This window comes from Solea senegalensis, linkage group LG5 (genome assembly GCF_019176455.1).
Source record: "Solea senegalensis isolate Sse05_10M linkage group LG5, IFAPA_SoseM_1, whole genome shotgun sequence".
NCBI classification, from domain to species: Eukaryota; Metazoa; Chordata; class Actinopteri; order Pleuronectiformes; family Soleidae; genus Solea; species Solea senegalensis.
Window position 1 is genome coordinate 8,798,853 of NC_058025.1, and position 23,781 is coordinate 8,822,633.

The window sequence follows — 23,781 nt, forward strand, 5'->3', positions numbered from 1 at the left end:
GTTTATTTTCGCCGATAGTAGATAAACACCAACAGGTAAAACTGCACATTACCACGTTGTTATGGGATTTGTTTCAGTTGCGCTCCCACTCCTGTGTGATGAGTTGGGAGGTTTCTAGAAGCACCTGAACCTTCCGGGTGCTTTGAAACTTCCTCGGTAAATCACGCCGTGGTGGAAAACGACATGTAGTGAATTGCTTCCTGAGAGAAGAGCACATTAACCGAGGAATTTTCCACAGAGTATCGCGTTTAAAATGCAATTTTCTCGCATCAAAGTCTCGATTGAGAGGTCTTTGATATCGCTTGGGGGGTGGGGGGATGAGAGGAGGGGATGTAGAGAAAGTGTACGTGCATGTATGTGTATGGATGCAGGGTGTATGAGGGGGATGCTCTGGAACGTGTCTTTTATCTTCCCTCCCATGGGTGCCACTGTGATGGCAGAGTAGGGGAAGAAGTGGCTCATGGGAACCAAATTTCTCCACGTATCCCCCAATCTGATGTCGAAGCACCGTGGGGGGTTGGACGAGTTGTGCTGCTGAGAAGTTGAGTGGTGTGGATGGCAACGTGTACCTCATTTCCCTGTACATGAGCCCAGAAGAGGCTGAGCATTGAAATAAACAAACCTAGTTATTAGGCGGTGAGGACAAAAAAGGTAATTTATGAGCTTAGAGAAGAGAGGCGAGGTGGACGTGAAGGAAGATTACTTGTGTGGAAAGGTGTGTGTGTGTCATGTTGGCACACCAAACTATTTCAACTCCTGTTGTAGCATCTTTAATCAACACAATCAACTTCAGGGGGGGGCAACCGAAGAAGTGACTCCACTCACCGTTGCTGTAGAGCAGCTGCAGCTTGTAGTGAGTGCCGTTGTTGGTCTTTTCTCCTGTCTGCTCCTTGGAAAAAACCGGAAAGACAAGAGACAAACACAGGCCATGCAGTTAAGTACATCTGGGGCACAGATAAGTACAACTGGGCATCCTCGTGCAGTTTTAAGCACATTGAGTGCCTCCTAATCCTAGAGCTCATTCTCTTCCCTGGGAGTAGCGTCGAGATCAGAAGGCTGAAGGCTCAAAGTCCACGTGGGACCCTGCGTTGTGTTCATAAGCTGCGTGCTTAACCTTGAGTCGGTTATTCTTTGTAGAGGTTGAACCATCATGTCTGATACAAACTCCTAAAACCACGAGATCAAACTCATTGGTCCTCCTCGCAGTGAGGTAGTAGAGGCGAGGTTATGTGTGCTGCACGCATGTGTTGTGCTAAGTGTGTTCCAGTGGGTGGAAAAGTGGTGTATGTGCGACTGAGCAGCAATCGAGCTTGACAGAAAAACTTCCTCTCTGCAATCCCTCCTTCCTCTATAGGGTCTCCACTCCGTTCCTTCTTCTCTCCCCCATTCTGTCTCCTGTTCCCCCTCTTTCTTTCTACTCTTCTACCTCTGCTGGTCTTTCTAAGTGGTCTCAAAGGAATGCTCTCTGGTCCAATAACCCAGGAGGCTGGCATCACAGAAATGGGAGCGAGAGAGCAGCAGCGGCGAGGAGGAGGAGAATGTTGGTGGAGTTGGAGAAAGCAGGGGAGAAGAGACAGTTGCGAGGGAAAGGGGAGAAGTGCGGAAATTAAGATGCATGAAGATATGCTGGGAAGTAACAGAGCTCAAAACTTGGAGATAAATGGATGCCTGGCTTCATAAGTTTTGTAAATACACACAGAGGGACATTCATTTTTGCTATACCATCACTCTGCCTCTCCATAATTACGGAGCAAAAACAGATGCCAGGGTAACCATGCAGAAAATGAACCTCTCCACTGCCGTCATATTACCCTGCACTGGTCTGTGTGGCACAAAGTAGAGCTCACTGACAGCTTTCAGGCCCCGGCATTCAGCGCTCGTGCTGGCACTCACGCCCTGCTCCCTAAACATCCCAGGAAATTCATAGTGCAACTATATTTGAACTCCTGCTGACAGGGTGCTGCACTCCTGTCTTTCTCACTGCAGGGAGGAGACGTCGCCACTTTAGGAGGGTCTTTCTTCCCTCAGCACAAGGCAAAAACATCTATCAACACTGGGCATAAGGCTCCAGACTCCAGGCGGTCCCCACTCTGCAGTCTCTTTCTAACTCTGTCTCCACACTTCACCCTTCCTTATTTTAGTCTTGTCCGACCTGAGGAATCCAGTCCCCCCCCACACCCCAGCAGCAGTGAGTAGTGTTTAGAGTGCAGGAGGGGGCATGAAGGAAAAGAGACTTTGATGATTAGTTCACTGTATAACTTAACAGAAGCAAGCATCATTTGCATTTAAAAAAAAAAAAAAGTAGTGATGTCCTCCTAATGAGGCAAGCTGCTAATTAGTCATTAGATATTCTTTTTCAATCTCACATCATCAGCTCATTGAGGGTAGAGTCTGTGTAAACATGTAGCCGTCAGCTGTTTGATGCTCAGCCTTACTGGGGAGAATGAGTTTGGCACCTTGGTGCAGCCGAAACGTGGAGTCTGATACTAATATGTGCCTATAATCATTCACCATTTAGTTAAAATATTGCTGATAAAATGTCACGGGAAAAGAAAAAAATGTCACACACCTTGTCATGCTCGACAAAGTCCACAAATGAAGTCCTCTCCACCTCCACAGGTTGACCATGTCTGTCGTAGAGGGCCAGGACAAAGTGGAAGAAGTTGGACTTGCGGAGATTGGAGGGAGGCTGCTTCTCAAAATGAGCTCTTGACAGAGCGACTCCACTGTAGACACAAACAACAGAGACACTTGTCACACACTGCTGATGAGAGACTAAAAAAACATTTGTGTTGTGTTAATGATCTGATTTACAGTGTATAAGCATAAAGTGCACTGCCATCTGATAATCTGATGGCCTGTGATTTATATTCCTCAAAGTAAATTAAACAGGGAAAACAAATATTTTAAATAAGACATTTTACTCTTTGTATGAAATTAATGTGCATGTCATACATGTTTGTTTTACTGGCTATTGTAAGGCAGTTGTTGAAATATTAAAAATGTTTATATTTCCAATAAATTAAAAAAAAAAATCCCTAAAGGCTTCAGTTAGTCCATACTACAGTGAACAATAAATATCAATAAGAGTGAGATTTATCACTTAGGCCAATATTTTTTTGTTTTTCTTACAACTTATACAAAAATTATACAAAAACTAGTGCAAAAAAAGGTTTATTTGAGTAGGATGATTGAATCAGCTCATTTGAATCTAGAGCGTCTTGGGTGAAAAATACACAATAGACTGACTGAATTTTAATACAGACTGTACAATTAAATATTTAGGTATATTTGTGTAAAATAAACTGTTTTATCCCATTCTTTTCCCCATTTCCATCTGTTTTTAATATTGTATGTATTTAGCAGCAGATAATGGATTTTGTTGTGGCAACCATGAAAGCCTAAAGAAATGAAAAAAGCTTGTGATATTTTTATAAATAGCTTTTTTGTTTTCCTTTCAATAGAAGAGTTTAAATAATGCAAATACAGAATGAATAACACCAGTGTCCATTTGCATCTCTGTATTAACATATGTATTTAACTTGTTGCCTAATGTGCAGAAGAGTATTAATGACTTTTTGGACTGTGACTTCAAACACAGTCACTAATATACAGTATATGTTAATGTCAAAATTTACAAATGTGAAAAGTATGATTTAATATAAGTTAATATAGGAAAATAAAAGTTTTTCACCTGAACTTCATCAAAAGTCAAATATATTTACATGTTGTCACAAAGTGTTTATTACAATAATTATTATTTGGTTGAGAATGTATCTCATATTTAAATGTGCAATATAAAAATGTAAGTTGACCTTTTTTGCACGTCAGGAAATCCACTGCTGATGTCGTTGATTTGAGATGTTGATTTTTATGTCAAAGTTAACCAGTTCTAATAATTAATTTTACGCTTGGAAACACAGGCCTGTCTGTGGTTTTGTCCACATGAGCAGAACAATCCTTTATTCTTATCAATATATAATAATAACAATAATGATAATAATAATAATAATAATGATAAATAATAATAATAATAACAATGAAATGGATTACTTTTTTATTTAATTTGAAGAAGTTTCGGGGCACTGAACTGGAAACGGGAGCCGTGTCTTTTTGCAACAAGTAGTCGACTTCTTAAATTGTTAAATGTTCGTATAATACAAATATCATTGCAATAATGTTACTGTACATGGTGTCATTTGTTTTTGTCGCGTCGCTGACAAGTCTGATTTAAAATACCTGACAAGAGCTCTACTGTACCTTTGCGCCGCGACGTTCGCGTCCACAACCCCGACGTTACGCACCCACGACCGGACTGGATCCATCTCCTCTCCAAGACTTCTCTCTTTTAATCCGCTCACTTCTCGTATCAGATGCTCCTGGATCCCGAACATTTAAGCCCTGCCCGGTGGTGAGATGCACTTTTTTTTGGAACTTAGTGGGGCTGAAAAAAACTGAGTTGGAGCTTAAGCACTTTGGCAAACAACAGAAGGTCCACACACCGCGGCTCTGCGCTCCTCCAAAGCGCCACAGGGAAACAAAATGCGCGCAGCTTTACTGAATAAATGACCGGTGCTGTGTGATGTTTCAAAGGGCGTCTCGGTTAAAAAAAATCCACACAGAGTTTCTTTTAAGGCTCAAACAATGATAATAAATACACTCCCCCACTGATTGCAAGCATTGTCCAAGCGCAAATCTCCAGCTCGAGCGCAAAATTATCACCTGCTCACTGCACTGAACTCCACAGACAGTCCGCAGCGAGTCCGATTCACTATATTCTTTAAATGTCTGCGTGTGGATGAAAAAAGTCTCCCTTTGACAGGAGACCAGACCGGATCAGAACAGTTGATCCGAGGGCCAGGATGAGGCTTGCAGTGAACCGCTGTCCTGAAGCATGAATGAGACCCTCTGCCGGGATGGAGCTTGGAGGAGGGGCCTTTGTGCCATATGGGGAACCGATTGTTGAAATGGATGCTCTCATTGGTGTAAAGTGCATCCGTTGTTTGGACTTGTGCCAGAATCAGCATCCAACCAGTGACTGTAGAGGAAACTTTTCACACATTAACTTTGAACAGAGGCAGGAAATAATGTACAGAAAAACGTTGTTGATCAGGAAGCATTATCAATATTATAGAAGCATTATCAATATTATAATCATTATTGTGATGTAAAAATAATAACGTTAATCTTTGTGAGTGTGGAGGAAGAGGTGGGGGACAATTTTGGAATGAAATGTTATTCCTAATATTGAATGCTTACATTAATATATAGTATACTATATTTATTATTAATAAACGCATACAATCGAGACGTATTGACATTTTTATTTGTTTAATTGTTCTGCAATCATCTGCTCTGAAGTGTCTCAACAGCAAATCCTATTTGATTCGGTTCATACGAGTCGAAATGAAACAGGAGTGCGCTGTGGACACAGCGCACATTGAGCGGCTTCACCGTCTGCTCCTTTGAACGCAGTGATTCCGCTCAGGAGGCATCGCATCAGTGTCAGAGGCAACAATGGCCGTCTGGTTGCTCCATCAATCTCCGCCTGCAGCGGCCGGCGCTGAGCTCTGATTGGCGTTTGGAGCGCAGCCTGACACTGCATGGCCCAAATGAGTTCTTAATCAATGCAACACATCGTGGGTCTTTGCAAACCCACACTGGTCCTGGAATAAAATGAGGCCTATCAATAACGCTCTTTAATTTAAAAAGAAACAAAAAAGAAGAAGAAAAATAAGATGCGTCTTCATGGATGTGGTCTTTGGTTTGGTCTGTGATTTAATGCGCGTAAAAGTAACACTTGTGTCCAACAAAGTCTCTGATTTTGGAGAAACCTCTTGGAAAAACAAAGCTGAAAATGTTTTTGTTATATTTTTCCTCAGTAATATGAACATATTCAGGTGTTTATACATTTTTGAGTCCCTGTTTCAGCAACAACAACCCTTAAACTGAACGTGTTTTTGAAGAACAGGCCTTCTATGTTTTACTGAACCAAAATTAATTTCCGTTCGTTTGGTTGTGAAAAGGAAAGTTTTTTTTTCAGCCCTGGTTCCTCGCCCCTCACCGAGACTATTGTCTCTGTGTGGAGTTTGTGCGCCTGGACAATGAATGTAAATCTCCCCCTTTGGATCCCGCCCCAACCCACCATCTGCCAGCGCGGGACAAAGTCAGATGTTCCCCCAATTATGAGAGCAGTCTCGGGGAATCCTGCTGCCCAGACTCCGCCCTGTCGCCATCCCGCACACACTTCCACCAACATGATTGACAGCTCCATTTAACCATGAGAAATCAAACTATGATGATGACACACTTCAATAAAAAAAAAAAAAACATTCCTGCAGTCGTGAATGGACTTATTATCTCTGCTGGGGATGTTCGCGTGTTTGTCTGTGCGCAGCATAAATCAAAAAGTAAAGGATTAGGATGAGGATTAAATGTTCTGCTGACGTGGAAAAGTGAGCAGCAGTGATGGAGGTTTTATTTTTATGATTCTTTCATTAACTGTCCAGGATGCAGCACATGATCACTACATTTAGCACAGGATTGGTCAGAATTATTTTGTTGACAAATTAATTTGTGCAGCACCAAGGTGCAGAATAGACCCCCATTTTGATTAATTTATTCCGCTAATTTCATATTTTTATTTTTGATGTCGCCTCGACATTTAAAATTGTGTAACAGTGCCCCCAAATACAGTCATATAGGAGTATGAGTCAACCCATTTGTCGTTGTCGTTTTAAGTCAATACGTTGATTTATTTCTAATTATTTCAGCTCATTTTATAAAAAATAAAATAAAATCATAAAATCTGTCTGAAAAATCACTTCTTTCGTGCGTCCACTCCGTGCGTCTCTACAGGTGCGCAGAGGACGAGGATGGACCGTGAACATCACAACCTGCAGGACTTCCACAAATAAAAGTGTCTGTGTGTGGTTTTGTCTAATTTGGTGGAGCCGAGACTCACCGGGGCGAAAATGGTGGCATTAGTCAAACCCCAAACGTCTTTTTAATCAATTTAACCCGTTGAGACGGTCAGCAGCAGCCCGTGTGTTTTAGGAGCAGGCGGAGGAGGAGGTGGAGGTGTGGGGGAATCAGTGACTGCTTAACCAAACAATGGGGTATCGTGTGCCGCTCGTCCTCCTCTGCATTCCCCTGCTCCCCTGGGACACCGAGGCCACTCTCTGTGGATGGCACTGTGTCCACGGAGGTCAAAAGGGGCGTGGCGGGTGTGTGTGTGTGTGTGTGTGTGTGTTTGTAAGGGGGTGCTGGTGGAGGAGCAGCAGCTGGTTCCCTCCTCCTCCTCCTCTCCTCTCCTCTCTGGGAGGAACATCAGAGCTGATGTGGAACACCACTTTTCCAATTGTTAGTCATAATAAATTGCTCTTCTTTTTAGATTTTTTTCTACTTGTTTAGACAAAGATGCAGATTCACAGGGGAGTTTCGACTCAACACTGTAAAAATTATGATAATCCCATCTGAAACAATTTGTTATCGTTAACAGTGACACTTTGACGTCATTTAACACGAGTTATGAACTTTAAATGTGCAGTTATCCATTGACTAATACACAAATTGTATCCAAGTGATAAAACCCCTTCATTTAAAACAGCCTCGAAGGCAGAACTCTAACTATACAACTGTACGAATGCGGAGGTGACGTGATGCGATCCACAAACAACAGACTTTTAAACGGACGAGTTGTACAGTGTGTGTGTTTTTAAAGATAAAACGTACATTTCTACAAAGCAGTTGTGTATTTTGTTGAGCAATCTACTTACATGAGTCAAAAGTGTTTTCAGCACTCTTTAAATCCATGGTTCATTCGTATTTCTACATTCAAGCTAATGGACGGTTTCGTTTTGAGCGCCTTTTAATGACGTCATCCACCTCACCTGCGTCTGCTTTAACTTCCAGGTCAAAGGAAGGTCAGATTTAGAACGACTGTCAGCCAATGTTGTTATTTTGTTTTTGTATGACTATACTATAGATGTTTGCTGTGTTCTCTGTCTCTCTACTCTCGCCTCAAAGAGTCTGTGAGACAACAAGACAACAATTCCCATGATCCCACACTGCTTTTACAACGTCACCAAACTAGCTCTTTTTTGTATTGTTTTGATCGAGAGACCCCTAGTGGCAGAAAATGCACGTTGCAACTTGTTAATTAACGAAATCTCGAAGCTTGACACTATCTTAAATTAAATAACTTATCTTTTACCTGACATTAAATACATTTGAAGAAAAGTAACTTTAATATCCGGGGCAAAACATATTCTTTGAATATTACTGTTACAGTTTTATAAAGTGCACAAGACATGTTTGATTTTCTGGTGATTTGAGGGAACATATACATATATTTATTTACCTTTAGCATCTGCTCTAAACATCATCCCAATCAGTGATAGACTGAACATTTATACAATTGTGTATATGTAACTGAAATACAATTTGTTTTTATTTTACCAGGTAAAAGACAAATTGAGATTGAGATCTCATTTATGATAATCTCAGATGTAGAAATGTACTTTATTTATCCATGTGGGGCAGTTGAGAGTGGCACATGCAGGACAAAAGAAATAAAGTCCAAGACACAGGACAGGGGAACAGGGAAACAGGGGAAGGAATAAGTGATGGCTGAGGTGATGTGCAAGAATGTGGTAATGGTCTCCCTGAAATACGGAAACAGCAATAAATAAATAAATTCAACATTATTAATATTAAAATTATTAATTAAGTTGACAGTTAAAGAAAAGAAGAAAATTAAAGTGTACTATTGCATATCTGCACTTTTCTGTTGAGCTGACTTTCTCTTAGGTTTGTGGAAAATAAATTGTACTACAATAAAGTCGAAATAAAGCAAATATTCCATTCTATGTTTCCATGATAACAGAAGAGCCAATGTACAGTGCAATATCTGAAATAAATACCAATTCATAACATGTGGGGCTTTTCTAACCCTTTTACTCTCTGTATGTTAGTGCCATCTGTTGGTCTGCTGAGGAATGCCATCAGCTGGATATACTGTATATTAAGATAAGATAAGACAGTCTTTTATTAGTCCCGCAGTGGGGACATTTACATTGTCACAGCAGCAAGGACAGTAAAGATGAAGATAAAAAATAATAAACATGCATTACCAAGAAATACTGTATATTAACAATATGACTACACAAAAGTTAAAATAGAATGTACATTATAGACAGTTTCCAGAATATATACAGTATTAGCCATTTTTCAAAGCAAGCCTTTATTGATGTAAAAATCAACAAAAATCGTACACTTTCATTCGAAGAAACTAACAAATGTTCTCCAAATGATTTAAACTACAAATAAATCACAATGCTTGCAATTTTAGCTTATTTAAATCAGATACATTCATTTTCCAGTCAAGCTGTCTTAGTAGTAGATAGTTACATGATTAAAATTCAAAAGAAAATCATTAGGGCAGCACATAACAGTACATACTAACTCTTGATTTAACCTTATTTTTCACATTGGCACATTTACAGTGCAGACATCAGTGCAACATGAACGTTGTGTCATTCAACACAAAGCTTTTAATCCATCGTCTGATAATACCACACTGTTTACAGTCCTATTCTTTTCTACGAAAGAGTATTAGGGCCAAAAACCAAAAAACAACATGAATTCGAGATTTAAGTCAGAATATAGCCAGATTTCTCAGATTAAAGTCAGATTTCTGAGAAAAAGGCAGAATTCTGTGACAAAAGTCAAATTTTTTTTTTTTAAATTCAGACTTTTCATGTGGCCCTAGTACACTTCCGTAGTTAGCACACATAAAATATGGGTTGAAGGTCGACTGAACTGTGGTTCAGTCTCAGGGGCCTCTTACTCGGTGAACAGCAGATGTCCTGAGAAGAAGCTGTCGCTGGTCAGGCCGTTGCCGCCATAGTTGGCGAGCAGGAAGACCTCGTCTCCCTGCTTTAGCTTAATGTACACATTGCCGCTGGCTGTGATGTAGCCAGACTGCCGCGTGGTGAACGAGTGCAGGACCAGCTTGCCGTTGTGCATGAGATCCACGTTGCCAGCGTTCTGGTAGATCATGCAGTGGAACTGAAACTCATAAACACCTGGTTCCTTGCAGGTAAAAATGCCGGTCTCTATGTTATAGCTCTTCTGTCCATTGTAGATCTCCTCGTGGAACGGGATGGGTTTACCGGCTTCAGGGAAGTTGTTGCCAAGTCGTACGGAGAAAGCAACTTTGACCTCTTTGTGCATTGGAGCTGCTACAACAGGTGATCTTTTGGCTTCTGTGTGAGGACAAGAAAAACAAAAAGATATGAGAACAACTGTTTTAATGTAACTTTTATATTATTTTGTTAATTGAAGTGGTCAGTGGATTTACCTGATTCTCTTGATCCTGATGAGGATTCTACATGAAATGAAAGAGGAAAATTTAGTCATGTTTCAAAAACAAGTTGAATGTAACAGAAAGGATATGAGAACATTAACTCACTGTTGTCCTTCCATGGACTGAGGTCAAAGGCAGGGATGTCCTTGCACTGGTTGTAACCAGTCCCACGAGGCCGGTACTGGAATGGTCTCGTAGGCACATCAGTGATGCCAGTGTTGTCGCAGATGATACGGGCAAGGGACGTGTCCCTCAGGGATCTCCTCTGAGCATCAGTGAATACTCCATCGTTCTCCCACCACATTCTGAAATTTAACATCAAATAATAAACATAAAGCTGAAGAAGAAGGAGTCGTTTTGAAATTGACGGTAAATGTACATACCGGTCTCCCTGACGAATCCTCTGGAACTGAGTGGCAATCAGGCAGGCAAACAGGGGTCCCACTCTTCCTCCATTGACAAACGGCTCAGCCACTCCTCCCAGCCATACGTCAATGTTTTCAACCGTGCCATACAGATCCATAAGTTTATCGGCCAGAACGGTGTTGTTCATAACCTCGGCCAGCTCAGCTCGATTCTTTGGCTTCGAGAGTCCACAGAACCCCCGCCACTTGTTGTAGCCTACAGAGAGTCAGACAGAGAAAGAACATCCGTCATGTTTCCTTCCAGATGTGCCTCAGCATGAACTTAAGGTATAGGGTAAGGAATAGAAAGTCAGTAAATACCAGCGAGTCCATGATCTCTGCCTCTCTGCATGTTGAGAGCCCCCAAATCCAAAGCCAACTCAGAGGAGAATTTAAACAGTTTGTCCCGCAGCTCATCAGGCATCATGTGCTCCTGTGTGTTCAGTTTGGCCCTGCGACCCACCAGCCCCCTCAGGATTGGATCCAGACCACCTAAAGAGCACAACAGAGAATTTAGTTTACACCACTTTGTTTTTATTTATTCTCTCTCTGCGGGTAAAGGTAAAGACTAAAAAAGGTTTGGATCAGGACACAAACCTTCAAAGATGATCCTCCATGGTGCAAAAAAGGCCCTGTGCAGCAGCGGACTTGGGAAATCTCTGTGCTCCTCGTAATTCTCGTTGAGACGGAACATGAAGGGTTGGACCATCAGGTGAGCAAAGCGGTACGCAGCGGTGGCAAACACATTGGCAATGCTGGGGTCCACGTTCTCATCATAACCAGGATAGGTGGACAGCTGCCTTGCAATGAAGTCAGGACCAACGATGTGGAACAGGTAGTCTCTGAAGGTAATAACCTGACGAACAGAGAAGGTGTTGAGTTAGTGGAACATCTACTCCCTCTCAATCACTGCTGTTGGATTCATGAACATCACACAGCAAAAAGCTCATCTCTTACCTGGAAGAATGCGCCCATGATCTTTCGGGCCTCCTGGTAGATGGTCTCTCCATTCCAGTGAGGGTTGAGAGCGGACAGGGCACGTGCCAGACGGTTGTGCTCACGCAGCATCAGTGTGTGTAGAGTGGTCAGAGCGATGTTTTCGTTGGAGCGTTCATCGCCTGGGAGACAAGGCAGGAGGCAGGTTTTTAATCATCCCAGTTAAAGGTCATTAGAGTGCCTGCCCTGCTTAGCAACACAACCCAATGAGAACTCCCAAGAGTTGAAACTCCTCCCGCAGTTTTGAGAAAAAACAACACACATTCTATATCAAAACGTGCCATTTGATCATGAATGGCGTGCTATTTTACATAACAACGTTGTTGTCTAACCCTGTGTGTTGTTTCCATTGTTTTCTAAAAGCTCAGCGTTCTGGTCAAACCTCCCATTGACTCACATGTTAAAACCCAGCTCTGGAGCTTTTTTTTTTTTAAAAAGGGTGGTAGTAAAACTGTAAGTTCTCTGTCAATCCACACCCGTTTTTCCACAAATTTAAATGTGGGAGCTCCTAAAAAGTCTCCTGACGCTCACAAACCAAAAACGTAATCGTATCATCAACCGTTCCTGAAATACAGCAACTTTAAAACATATTGCTTTGTCTGTTTTTCACCAATTTTGGACAGTACGAAACAGGTGTTTGGAAGGGGGAGGGGCTTGTGCAACCATCTCTCTCTAAGTTTTAAAGGTTGATTCCACAAAAATACTATTTTGTCTAAATACTACAAGTTATAAAGGTTCCATCCACCCAAACCGGCAGCAAGTAGCAGCAAATTTTCTAGTTTCAACTCTTTCTGCGTAATCTGACTGCCGTGACTACTCACCAGCCAGAAAGCAAGGCACCTCCTCGACGCTGCTGTTGCCAGTCATGTGTGCTCGCGTGGCACACATGTTGGCGCTCATGTTGGCGAAGGGCAGGAGCTCGCGGCCGTTGTCACTGTGCTCTGTGTTGACCTTTAGGAGGCCGTCGTCCGCGGTGAGGTTACGGAGGAAGCGAGCTTTGGTCTCGTCCGACCCATACACTTGGCCCACGTCGATGAAAGCAGTGAGAGAGTTCATCTGCTGACGGACAGTCCTCCCGCCAAAGAGGTGACCTGTGTTGGCGGAACCACAACCTGCTGCTGAGCGGAAGAAGGGCATGCATTTTTCTGACTTGCTGTCTGACTTGGGAATCTGTTTGGACGGAAAGAAGCAGTTGATCATCAGCGTTCAAATCCTCATGATGTAAATGTAAATGACTACATTTTAAGGTGAAGACATGTTTTAAAGTTAGGCTGAGGAAATCAGGGGATTTCTAAAGTCCCCTGATGTGTGTGTGTACATCTGTGTGTGTCCTCTTACTGACCTGGATGGGGAAGCAGGGCTCTGAGCGTTCGCACGTCTTCTCACAGTCAATCCCGTTGCTGAACGAACGGATGACGGGAGAGTGAGGAGTGAAGGTCAAGTCGTGGTCAGTCCACTGGCCGAAGATGGTCACCAGGTGAGTGTAGAGCGGGTCGCTCTCCACATCTTCGTTGGCGGAGCGCAGGATCTGGTTCGACACTTCCCTCACCTGTGGATTTGACGCAGACGTGAGCACTGTTGTCTTTTGTATAATGTACTGAACACTGAATATATAGAATACTGCATTATGTATATATATATATATATATATATATATATATATATATATATATATACACATATATATATATGTATATATATACACACATATGTGAATAGATTACCAATGGAAGTCTGTTCCTGTTGATTTTACGCCCCTTGCTCCAACCTTTGGGCTGGGTGATTTTATCTTGATACTCAGCAGGGAGCCAACGGGTGAACGGTGTGTTGGCAGCTCCCCTCCGAGTGTCTTTTCTAAAAAGATAAATAAATACATTAATACATTTATATATATGTATATATGTATATATATGTATATATATATATGTGTATATATATATATATATATATATATACATATGTATATATATTGTACATATATAGTGCAGATATTAGAGAGAACATTCTGCACCTTGGTCTGTTTGTTTTATGTTTTATGTCTGGTCTTGCTTATATCTTAATATTCTTCATGTGTTTTTGTTTTTTTGTTTTTTTAAAAAGCTGAATAAAAGCTGAATAAACCTGGTGTTTCATTAAGACAAACACAGCTTTTACCAGAGTGTTTTCACAAGAAAACAGCTCATTTTGGCAGGGATGTTTGGAATTTACCCCATGGCTGAAAAATCAAATAGCTGCAGCAAGTCAGAGACTTTCTTCCTGCAAGTAATTAGAAGTCTCGAGTTGATTTACCTGTTGTTGCAGACGCTGCTGGCTGTGCGATACTTGTCTAAATCGGGAGTGGTCATGCAGGAAGGGACACGGTGTCGGGGCGAGCAACCGGTCAGACCGGCGATGACCTCCAGGTCGTCTTCTGTGATCAGATCTGAGGGGGAGAGGGGGAGAGAGAGAGAGAGAGAGGGAGAGAGAGGGAGGAAGACACGGTGAGAAACAGACTGCAGCAGGTCGTTAATCTCACAGGAGGGTTGAACACACACCTGTGGCGTTGATGGAGCGTTTTGACCGCCGTGCCAAAGATCCGTGGATGAATGACAGAGTGACGTGCATGTAGTCTGCGGCACGGACGGCACTGCGGGTCAGACCAGCGGGCTGTTTCAACAGCCGCAGCACGTCCGAGGGTTTGGCTGCATTCCTCTTCACGCGGCCAACGCTCCTGGAAATAATAATAATAATAATAATAATAATAATAAAACAATGTCAAAACAAGTCAATTTATGAGTGAAATAGAGATTAGTTTGCATTTTAAATGATGTAAAATAAATAATCGACGACATGTTCAGTGTATACGCACTCTTTTCTGGAGTATTCATAGGCCTCGTCCACGGTGGCCCTTGCTGTCCTCACAGCGTCCTGGATAAAACTGAGGCTCAAGCGGCCCTCTGGAAATACACACATTAAAAAAAACAACCGAAATGAATAAACACTATAATTTGTGTTAATCCTCCGTTAATGTCACACAGATTCAGAATTTGATTTGAAAAAAAAAAACCGTTTTCGATTTGCGTTTGATACACAAATATCAGGAACAAACCAATGATCTATTATCAATTCAGAAAAACGGATATTTATCTGCAGCATAAAATACTACTACTACTACTAATAATAATGATAATAATAAAGAAGAAGAAGCTGTGATTGATTGGTTTACAAACAGAGTCTATTTCTCGTGTCTGCATTTTGCAAATATTTAATTGCATGCATTTATTTATTCATTCATTCATTCATTCATTCATTAGATGTCACTATTATTTATGTATTCATCTATTTACACACTCACCAGCATTCACGTGGCCTTGCAAGCACAGGTAAAGACCCGCAGCCAGCAGACACAGGAGACGATTCATCTGAGGAGGAACCAACAACAAATAAATAACAAATAAATAACAAATAAATAACAAATACTTCATTCATACACACTGGTCTAAGGATGAACTCTTAATTCAATTCTATAAGATATAATATAGTTATTGTCCATTCCTTATCAGTGCAGAAGATAAAAGGTAGTAAAGAAACATATATATATCCCCATATATAGTTTAATATAAAAATAGACATACACAAACATAAAACAATTCATTATTGCAGCTATCACAACTGCATGTGAACATTATAATTATATGAATTATACATATGGTTTGTTTGTCTGTGCAAATATGTATCCAATTATCATACAAGTTAATATACATGTATTAAAAAGAATTAGAATTAATAGTCAAAATATCTAATGGGGAAAATCCAAATCTAATCGAATACATGATTTACTATGGTACTTTTATTTATTAAGAAAAAAAAAAAAGAAATAAATAGAATGAAATAAAAATAATATTAATAGTAACCTGTGCAGATGGTGGCTCTGGCTTGTCCTCTGGTGTTTGTTTGTCTCATGCAGCAGCAGCAGCAGCAGCAGTGGATGTTTCTCTCATCTTTCTTTCTATATCAGCTCTTTTATAGTCACACATGCTTTTGTTTTACGTGTTACGTCGGGATTTTTTCCCTCCCTCTCGCAAACCGCAAACTCAAAGGAAACATTTTTTTCTGCTTCCTTGTTCCTCCTTTGCGCAGAGATACAAAAAAAAGTTTAAAAGCCTTGTACATTTCAACTGATGAGACACACGTAGCATCTTTTTTTGAAATCAATAATGTGATATTATTCTTGGTGAAATATGGACACATCTTCAATATACGCCCCTGTATTTATGATTTTGTATATATATTTGTAAAGAATTTTGCAAAATAGAATTGACTCACAATGAACTCTCCTGTTAAATAAACCTTTTAAACTTAGTAGTAAGTACTTTTCAATCTACTTTTTTTTACTATCATTATTGAAATGATGATATAATATTTCCTCATGTTTTGTCGTCTGTCTGTTGTTGACACGCAAACAAACAAAAGCACGCCAGTCATGTATGTCACTCGTCACACTTGCCCGAAAAACCGATGCATGATCGGAGACACAAAGGGACGAGCTCCAAACTAACACAACAACTTGCTTCATCATTTGTTATATGATGAAGTGTAAAATGACAGTGTACACAATGACAGTAGACAGCGAGACACATACACGCAGATTTCTCAGCGTGGGATGGTAAAACGCATAGTTTGACTCTTTTCTTTTCATGGACGTGCTGAGAAAATGAATCATTACTACAAGCACAAATCATGACATAACTTCCCATGTCAAGTTAGTTTCAGACTTGAGGATTTCCCCCTGATCCTCTGATTAAAGGTGTCTTCCTTCCAGCAAATGTTCAAAGTGTGTGCCAAAAGTCTTGGGTATCACATTGATATTTTCAAACTGCTATATGATACTACACTGTATGTGTACTGTACTTCTCATTCTAATTAGTACCTAATTATCCAATTAATCATGTTTAAATAAGCTAATCACATCTAATTATTGGTGTTATTATTATCATTAAAATAGAATCACTTTATGCACTGGTTGCATTTTGGTCATTACATAAAATACAAAAAACAACAACAACAACTAGTAAAAGCAAACAACTTTCTCCAACTCCAGCCTTCCATTAAAGAGAGATCATTTTAAATATAAAAATATACATACATGTCTATATCACTGTCAAAGTGCACATGATCCAAGCATCTTTATTTTCCCTAATCCTGTCTCATCGTTCATAGTTTCTTGTTTTATTTTTAATTGTTATTGTTATTGTTAATTTCCCCGAGGGTGTTAATTTCCCCGAGGGAACCTCCCAAAGGGATCAATAAAGTCGTCTGTCTGTCTGTCTGTCTAATTGGTGTACAATAAGATTCTAACAGTTAAGCATCTTTTACATGTATAGAATAAATGCATTAACTAAAAGTAAGTTAATTTAACTCAATTGAATATATATATATATACACACACACACACTGTATATATATATATATATATACATATATAAAACACTTCATCTTAAAAAAACCTTTCATTTCATGCACAAAACACTTGGAAAAAATATTAAATTTCATCATTTCCATTAAAAAAAAAAAACAAATCCAAATTATGAACAACTTTACCACCACGTTATCTGTAATGTGTGCACATTTAGCTTGTGAGCCAGGAGCGAATTAGAGCAATTTACATGCACCATCATTGCTTCTGTCATGATATTCTGATGGTACAGGGTCATAATCTGTCACAATTAACATGAAAGCATGGATTTATACTGCTTTGGTTCAACAAATAACAAATGTAACAGTGGAGTAAAGAATTACAGAAAGGGGTTTAAAGTGTTCAGGATTTTGTGTCTAAAACATGGGTCAATAGATCACTCTTGTTTCTCTTTCCCTTTTTAAAATATGGGTCAATGACGCAACAGAGCCACAACTCCTACTAAAACACACAGAAAAGCTCTGTCACATTTAAAATACCTAAAGTCTGATTTTAGTCAGACTAAGAAAATAGTTCGGTTCACATTAGTCCGACTAAAATCAAGCTATTCTTAAGGCCTGTACGTACTCTGCAAGAACAGAAAAATGTGAGCAGAGTGTTTACAGGCCTTTAGTCGGACTAGTCGGAATTACTCTGGACTTGGCGTTCTGTGCATGCACCAAAATTTCCTCCCTGGTGACGATGAATTAAGTGCAGTTCTGTTGCCGGACAAAAGAACAAACACGATGGCGTCGTTCTCTCTCATCTGCAACACCAACAAGTAACATTAGCCATTCATGGGACGACTTACCATTACCATTAAGTGGTCTAACATTCCAACATTCCACCGCCACAAAAACGAAAAAAAAGTATAAATGGCTAATGGATGCTATGCTTTATTGATGCCTGCAACCTTGGTACTCAGCACTCCCCTCTAGAGGAAGCAATGTATGAATATGTAGGGTAGTGATGAGACGGAAATGTAGTAAAAATGAGGTTATAGATCAAAAAAATCCCAAACACAAGAAGAACAGAGAGACAGAGCGCTTAAGCCTCATTACTGCCACCTACAGAGCGTTGATAAATGAAAAAAGTGAAATACTTTCAATAAATGCATATATATATATATATATATATAGTTGTTGTCATATCAAAATAAATAAAATATGAATAATATACCAACTCAGTCAGGTCAATACTTTTACATCAGAGCATTTCAACAGGCCGAGAGCTCCGCAGGTCTTCATCTCCAACAAACCACCATTTTTGAATCCTAAATGACTCATTTCCTGCCTCAAATGATCTTAAAGCTGCGTTCCAAGACACAGAAAAAGATGTTTTTTGTTGTGTTTTCTCTGCCGATATTATGTTCCGGGGAAATGCATTCTGGGATACATGGCTTTCCCCAAGTATGCTCAAGTCACCACCCGACGCATAGAGAGTGAGAACCGTACTAGTTGCTCGAGTACTTGTGAATTGGAACAGTACTTGGACTGAGGCTGAAGTCCAGAGATGTATGCACGTTTTTTTTCCAAAAATAAGACTTCAGTGCACCCAAAAACATCACTTCTGTGTGACTAAAAAGCCAAAATGACGTAAAAAACTTTTTGCAAAACTTGTTCACGTGTGCACGGACCCTCACAAACAGACTTTATGCATGTGTAGATCAGGAGGTTTGATACTGACGCGTTTACACTTTATTTATTCTTATTGTATATTTTATATATTCTTACAAACTGATAAACAATTCAATTCAATTCAATTAAATTTTATTTGTATAGCGCCAAATCACAACATACATTATCTCAAGGCACTGTACATAGACTTTTAATTATAGCATTTTAATAACAGTGATGATATGTATAGTAATACTAATAATAGCCTCGAAACTGGATCTGGATCCTGCAACCTGCAAGATGAGGACACAGAAATAGAGACAGACAGAGAGAGAGAGAGAGAAAGAGAGGAAATTAGGATTTACATAATGTTGCAGTGAATTTGTCTCATTTATCTCATTGAATCATTTATACATTCTGAACCTCGTCTGAATTTCACAGAGCCACAGACAACAACAGTGGGTGTTTTTCTGTTTCACAAAGTGACACAAAGTGAATTTCTATATTCCGACATATTCGTAAAATATATACGTAAAAAATCTTTCGTTTCTGTCTGAATGTTCTCAACTGAGTTTATTCATGTGCTACTGTATGAAAAACATTTTTTTACATCACAGACAAACAATTGGGAGTCATGCAAAGTTATGTCATCAAAGTGAATGATCATTTCCTGGTGTGAAGACGTGCAGAGGCGCCTGCTAAAATGCCTGTCAGTGTTGGTGACACATGGTTACCACCCCCCCGCACTCTCTCTCTCTCTCTCTCTGCGACGAGCGTTTGAACCTTTGAAGACTGATGACCTTTGCACACGTTGCAAATGTTTAATATCTTTAAGGCTTTTTATCAAACGGATACAAATAAAAATAAATGATACTTACTCCTGCCTTCGCTGTTGCTATTTTTGTTTCATCTTATTCTTGTGTACCCTGTGTTTTTAGTTTCTTTTAAAGTTGAAACAGGGTTTTTAACCTTGTGTTGTGCTTTATTGTTGTATTTGCTTTTTAAATTTTATTTTCACTTTTTTGTGAAGCACATATTCTGTCATACTGAAGGATTTAAGCTTCATATTTAAATGTTTTTCACCCTGGTTTCTTGTTGTCTCTGGTCACTCGCTGACTGCCTTTTTTTCAAACACAATGGGGAGATTAGTGCATTGTTTACTGAGGCATGTGGTGTCTCTGGTTCTAAGGCGGTGATAAAATCTAACGTGAGTGATTAAAGCATGCAGAATTATACGGATAAAGATAACACAATCGGTAATGCCAAAAGAAAACACTATTTTGTATTTGTATTTCAAATTGGATTAAATGGAGTCATCTTTGACATTTGTTTATATTTAATGTGTTAACACGCAAATAATTCTGCTACTGATGATGAACAGATGAAGTATTTATATCGTAAAACAAAATCAAGTCTTTTGACTCTATGAGCACTGGCTGTAGGGTCAGAACACTAAGGCGTGTTTTAATGATCGTTTACTTTTGAAAGCTGTGATTGAAATTAATTGTTACTGCTGGGAAACATGCTTGATTCAGCTTGGAGGTTTTATTTCTCTTGAAACTCCTCCCTGTGCTGATCGATGACATAAGACAGATCATAAAAGAAATATGGTGGTTTCATTTGTCATTGAAACAGCAGCGACTCAGCCAGCTCTGAACTTGGCCTCAATATTTTTAGAAAGAGTATGAGGGCCACGTGTAAATAAATAAAAATAAAATAGCATGAATTCTGAGAAAAAAGTCAGAATTAAAGTCAGGATTCTGAGATTAATTCTGACTTTTTCTTCAATTTTCTTTTACATGTGGCCCTAATACTGTTCTGTAATACTGTACCCCAAAATATTCAATTTGTTTCTTGAGATATCATGCAGTTGTGACTAATGTGTGATAATACAATACACAGCAAATGTCTTAATTTGAGGTTTAATACGAAAACTTTGATTGCTTTCTTTACCGTTCAACAGTGTCTGAACTGAACTGGCTCAATAAGAAGACATTAATTATGTCACAAATCATTTACTAGTGCTTGTGACTAGTAGCTGTGCAACGATTCTGAGGTAATGTGAAGGAAATGTAACTCCTTTACATGACAGGGTGTGTTGCTGAGCGTGGAAAATTCATTTCATCTTTTGAGCACAGATTTCTGCAGGCACTTTGTCATTTCAACAGCAGAATAGAGTAAAGAAAAGGTCAGTGCCTGCGTGCAAGAGTGAGGTATTTCCATTGTACTGAAAGCAAAGAAAAAAATCATGTAATGTTAAGGTGACACACACGCACACAGACGCACACGCACACACACGGAAGTGAATAATTACAATCAGTTAATTAAAATAAAAACATTTGTTCACTACTTCCTCCATGACCGGAGCACAGACACCATCTGACACAGTCACTGGACTGAAATCCAGTGTTGTCACTAAATACACCAGACCTGAGATTTTAGACATTTCCCTGGTAATTGTTGGAGATTAACCTACGTTTTTAGGCTTGTTAAGTCTTTTAAACTGATCTACAGTTTGGCACTGGAACCTCGCTAGAGCAGGTACTAAAAAAAAAAGTACTGTAACCCCGCCTTTAGCCCTTTGTTAGCTGGGATGCCAGCAGCCCTGTGACCCCGTGACCCTCATGTGGAGGATAATTATTCTTTTGATAATCTTTTGATTCTTGTCAAACTTCATCCGCTGAAGTTGACACTGCTGTACTGGACATATTGTACAGAATTTGCATAGTGGTGGAATGGAAGCATTTGGAGTTTCTCTCTCAAACCTACGACAACAAATATTTTTCCCTCCAGGGACAATAACGTGTCTACACCTGATTTATGCTGTGTAGGTGAGAGAATGCAGACTGACAACAGAGAGAAACTCTTAAAAATACAACTTATCAGTGTCACTCTAAGAGAGTTCATCTCTCTCTCATCAGCACAAAAGAACTTTCCAGGCAGTGTTATGATAACGCGTACATTCAGGGTTGGACAACCACACAAAAAGCTGCTGGTGACTAAGTGCGCACCAATCCTCTTCAGTAACATTCTATCTTGAGACAAAACTGGGTTCATCAATCTCATACAGTTGAGAATGATGTTGTTTAATACATGCAGGCTGTGTTTTACAGCAAGTTCAACACAGAATATAATAAGAATAAAAACTGGAAGTCGTAGTGAACGGGGCTCTTTATGTAAAATAAAAAACATCTGATATTTGATATTTTAACAGTTCCTATCCCTTATTACTAATATGATCATTATTATGAAGTTTCTCAAGCTGAAAATAACATCAACATTTTGCCACATTTAGCTTCAAGCAATGTTTAAAAAAACATTTAGATTTAACAATTACTATTTAGATTCAACACTTAACATTTAGGTGTAACATTTAATATTTAGATTTTAACTATTTAACATACGTATAAGTGAACAACAACAACATGTCAAAAGTACCACGTCTTGTCAAATGTGCTAACGTAACAACAATATCCCTCATATACAGTATATGAATGATGATTGCCAGTAGCAACCACCACAACAAAATCAAAAACACTCACAGGGATAAACTTAATAAGACAAAACAATATATTGATAATTCATGCTAACAGGTTTCCTGCCAGTGCCATCAAAACTGTTCAGTGCATCTCAGAGAGTCAAACTTCTATCCAGTATTTGTGCAAAAACAAAAACACATGGTAAAATAATCCATTTGCAATTTACCACATGCAACATTTCTCTGCCGCTGCTCCTGTGAATAATTATATTAAATATTATATTTTAAACTGTTTAAACACACACTAATCTATTATTCTCTGCCTAGTTTTTTTTTTAAATCAAGTTTATATTTCATGTTAAATTCACAAGAAAATCTCTTTGATGTCATAGTGCCACATTTTCAAACTATTACCATGAGACACAATTATTTGATCTCATAAATCACTTCACAACCAGAGCTTGGTTATCTTTTTGTGTTGTTCTGTTTATGGTTTTGCTGCCAAAGAAAGGAGCGCGTTTCCTCATAGTTGGTCCAATCTGTTAATTGCCACGCAAATTATGGAAACTTGAGTCTGATAATCAGGAAGTGTTTGCAAATGACCGAAAATACTATGTTAGTCAAAGATGCATCTGGGCATTTGGTTTTGCTGGCAAAGGCACTGTTGACATTACACGAGGACGACTTGTTTTACTGGTTTGTTTTTCGGTGTCTCCGCACGAACACCAAATCGCATTTCAATTGAATGATGTGTTTTCTTTATTTCTGTGTTTGGTGCATTTATTTTACACTCAAATATCTCCTCCTGTCCTGGAGCAGACATAGGGTGATAAGCGGGGTTTGCCCCGGACAGATCAAACAGGCAAACAACCATCCACTATCACACTCATACCGACGGTCAACTTAGAACAGGGGTGTCAAACTATATTTTTCACTACCAGATGCCTGTGACTAAATCTTTTGTGCCTTTGTAGATCCACTGTGATCTGTATGTTGTAATGCACATGTGTAAATGGTAAGCTTGGGCATACAATTGTTAAAATTGCACTTATTTTTCCTTCCGTTCGTTCATCATAGTCTGTTTTGTAAAAAAGATACTTCAATAAAAAGGAAAACATAGGGAAACATTTGGAGATGCTATTATTTTACAGGTCCGGCCCACTTGAGATGAAATTGTGGCCCCTTAACTAAAAATGAGTCTGACACCCCTCAGTGTCCAGTTTACCTAATCCCCAAATCTACATATCTTTGGACTGTGGGAGGAAACGGGAGAACCAGGAGAAAACCGACGCACACACGAGGAGAATATGCAAACTCCATGCAGAAAGACCCTTGTTACGACCGGGTGCTGTGAGAGATAAATGTGTTCAAAGAAATCAATGGGTACATGTCCAAAAGCATTTGCAATTTGTTCAGAGGAAGGAGAAATTCCTACTATGATGTGCACAAATCTAAAAGTAAATGTTGTGGAGGTTGAACTAATA

At 39.5% G+C, this 23,781-nt stretch overlaps 2 protein-coding genes across 7 annotated transcripts in view; both read right to left on the bottom strand.

Annotated features, from left to right (window-relative positions):
* ebf2 (EBF transcription factor 2) overlaps window positions 1-7,849 on the bottom strand; it is a 31,398-nt gene extending 23,549 nt beyond the window's left edge. Inside the window, exons 1-4 of one of the 6 annotated variants that reach the window (XM_044027052.1) lie at window positions 7,779-7,849; window positions 4,261-5,038; window positions 2,570-2,726; window positions 826-889 (exon numbers count right to left, since the gene is read on the bottom strand). In XM_044027052.1, the coding sequence (XP_043882987.1) occupies window positions 826-889; window positions 2,570-2,726; window positions 4,261-4,394 (355 nt within the window). In that variant the 5' untranslated portion in view covers window positions 4,395-5,038; window positions 7,779-7,849. Of the gene's footprint in view, window positions 1-825; window positions 890-2,569; window positions 2,727-4,260; window positions 5,110-7,778 lie in introns of those variants that run through there. The other 5 variants (XM_044027053.1, XM_044027056.1, XM_044027055.1 and 2 more) reach the window with 5 other exon arrangements.
* Window positions 7,850-9,225: 1,376 nt separating this feature from the next.
* Window positions 9,226-15,745, bottom strand: LOC122769030 (eosinophil peroxidase-like). Its single transcript, XM_044025290.1, has 15 exons — window positions 15,663-15,745; window positions 15,104-15,170; window positions 14,618-14,705; window positions 14,304-14,479; window positions 14,059-14,191; window positions 13,494-13,623; window positions 13,112-13,318; window positions 12,591-12,939; window positions 11,731-11,891; window positions 11,371-11,629; window positions 11,095-11,265; window positions 10,753-10,990; window positions 10,475-10,674; window positions 10,364-10,390; window positions 9,226-10,268 (listed from the first exon to the last, which is right to left on the bottom strand). Exons 2-15 carry the CDS (start codon window positions 15,168-15,170, stop codon window positions 9,847-9,849), a joined length of 2,628 nt encoding a protein of 875 aa, XP_043881225.1. The 5' UTR covers window positions 15,663-15,745; the 3' UTR covers window positions 9,226-9,846.
* Between the last annotated feature and the right edge of the window lie 8,036 nt (window positions 15,746-23,781).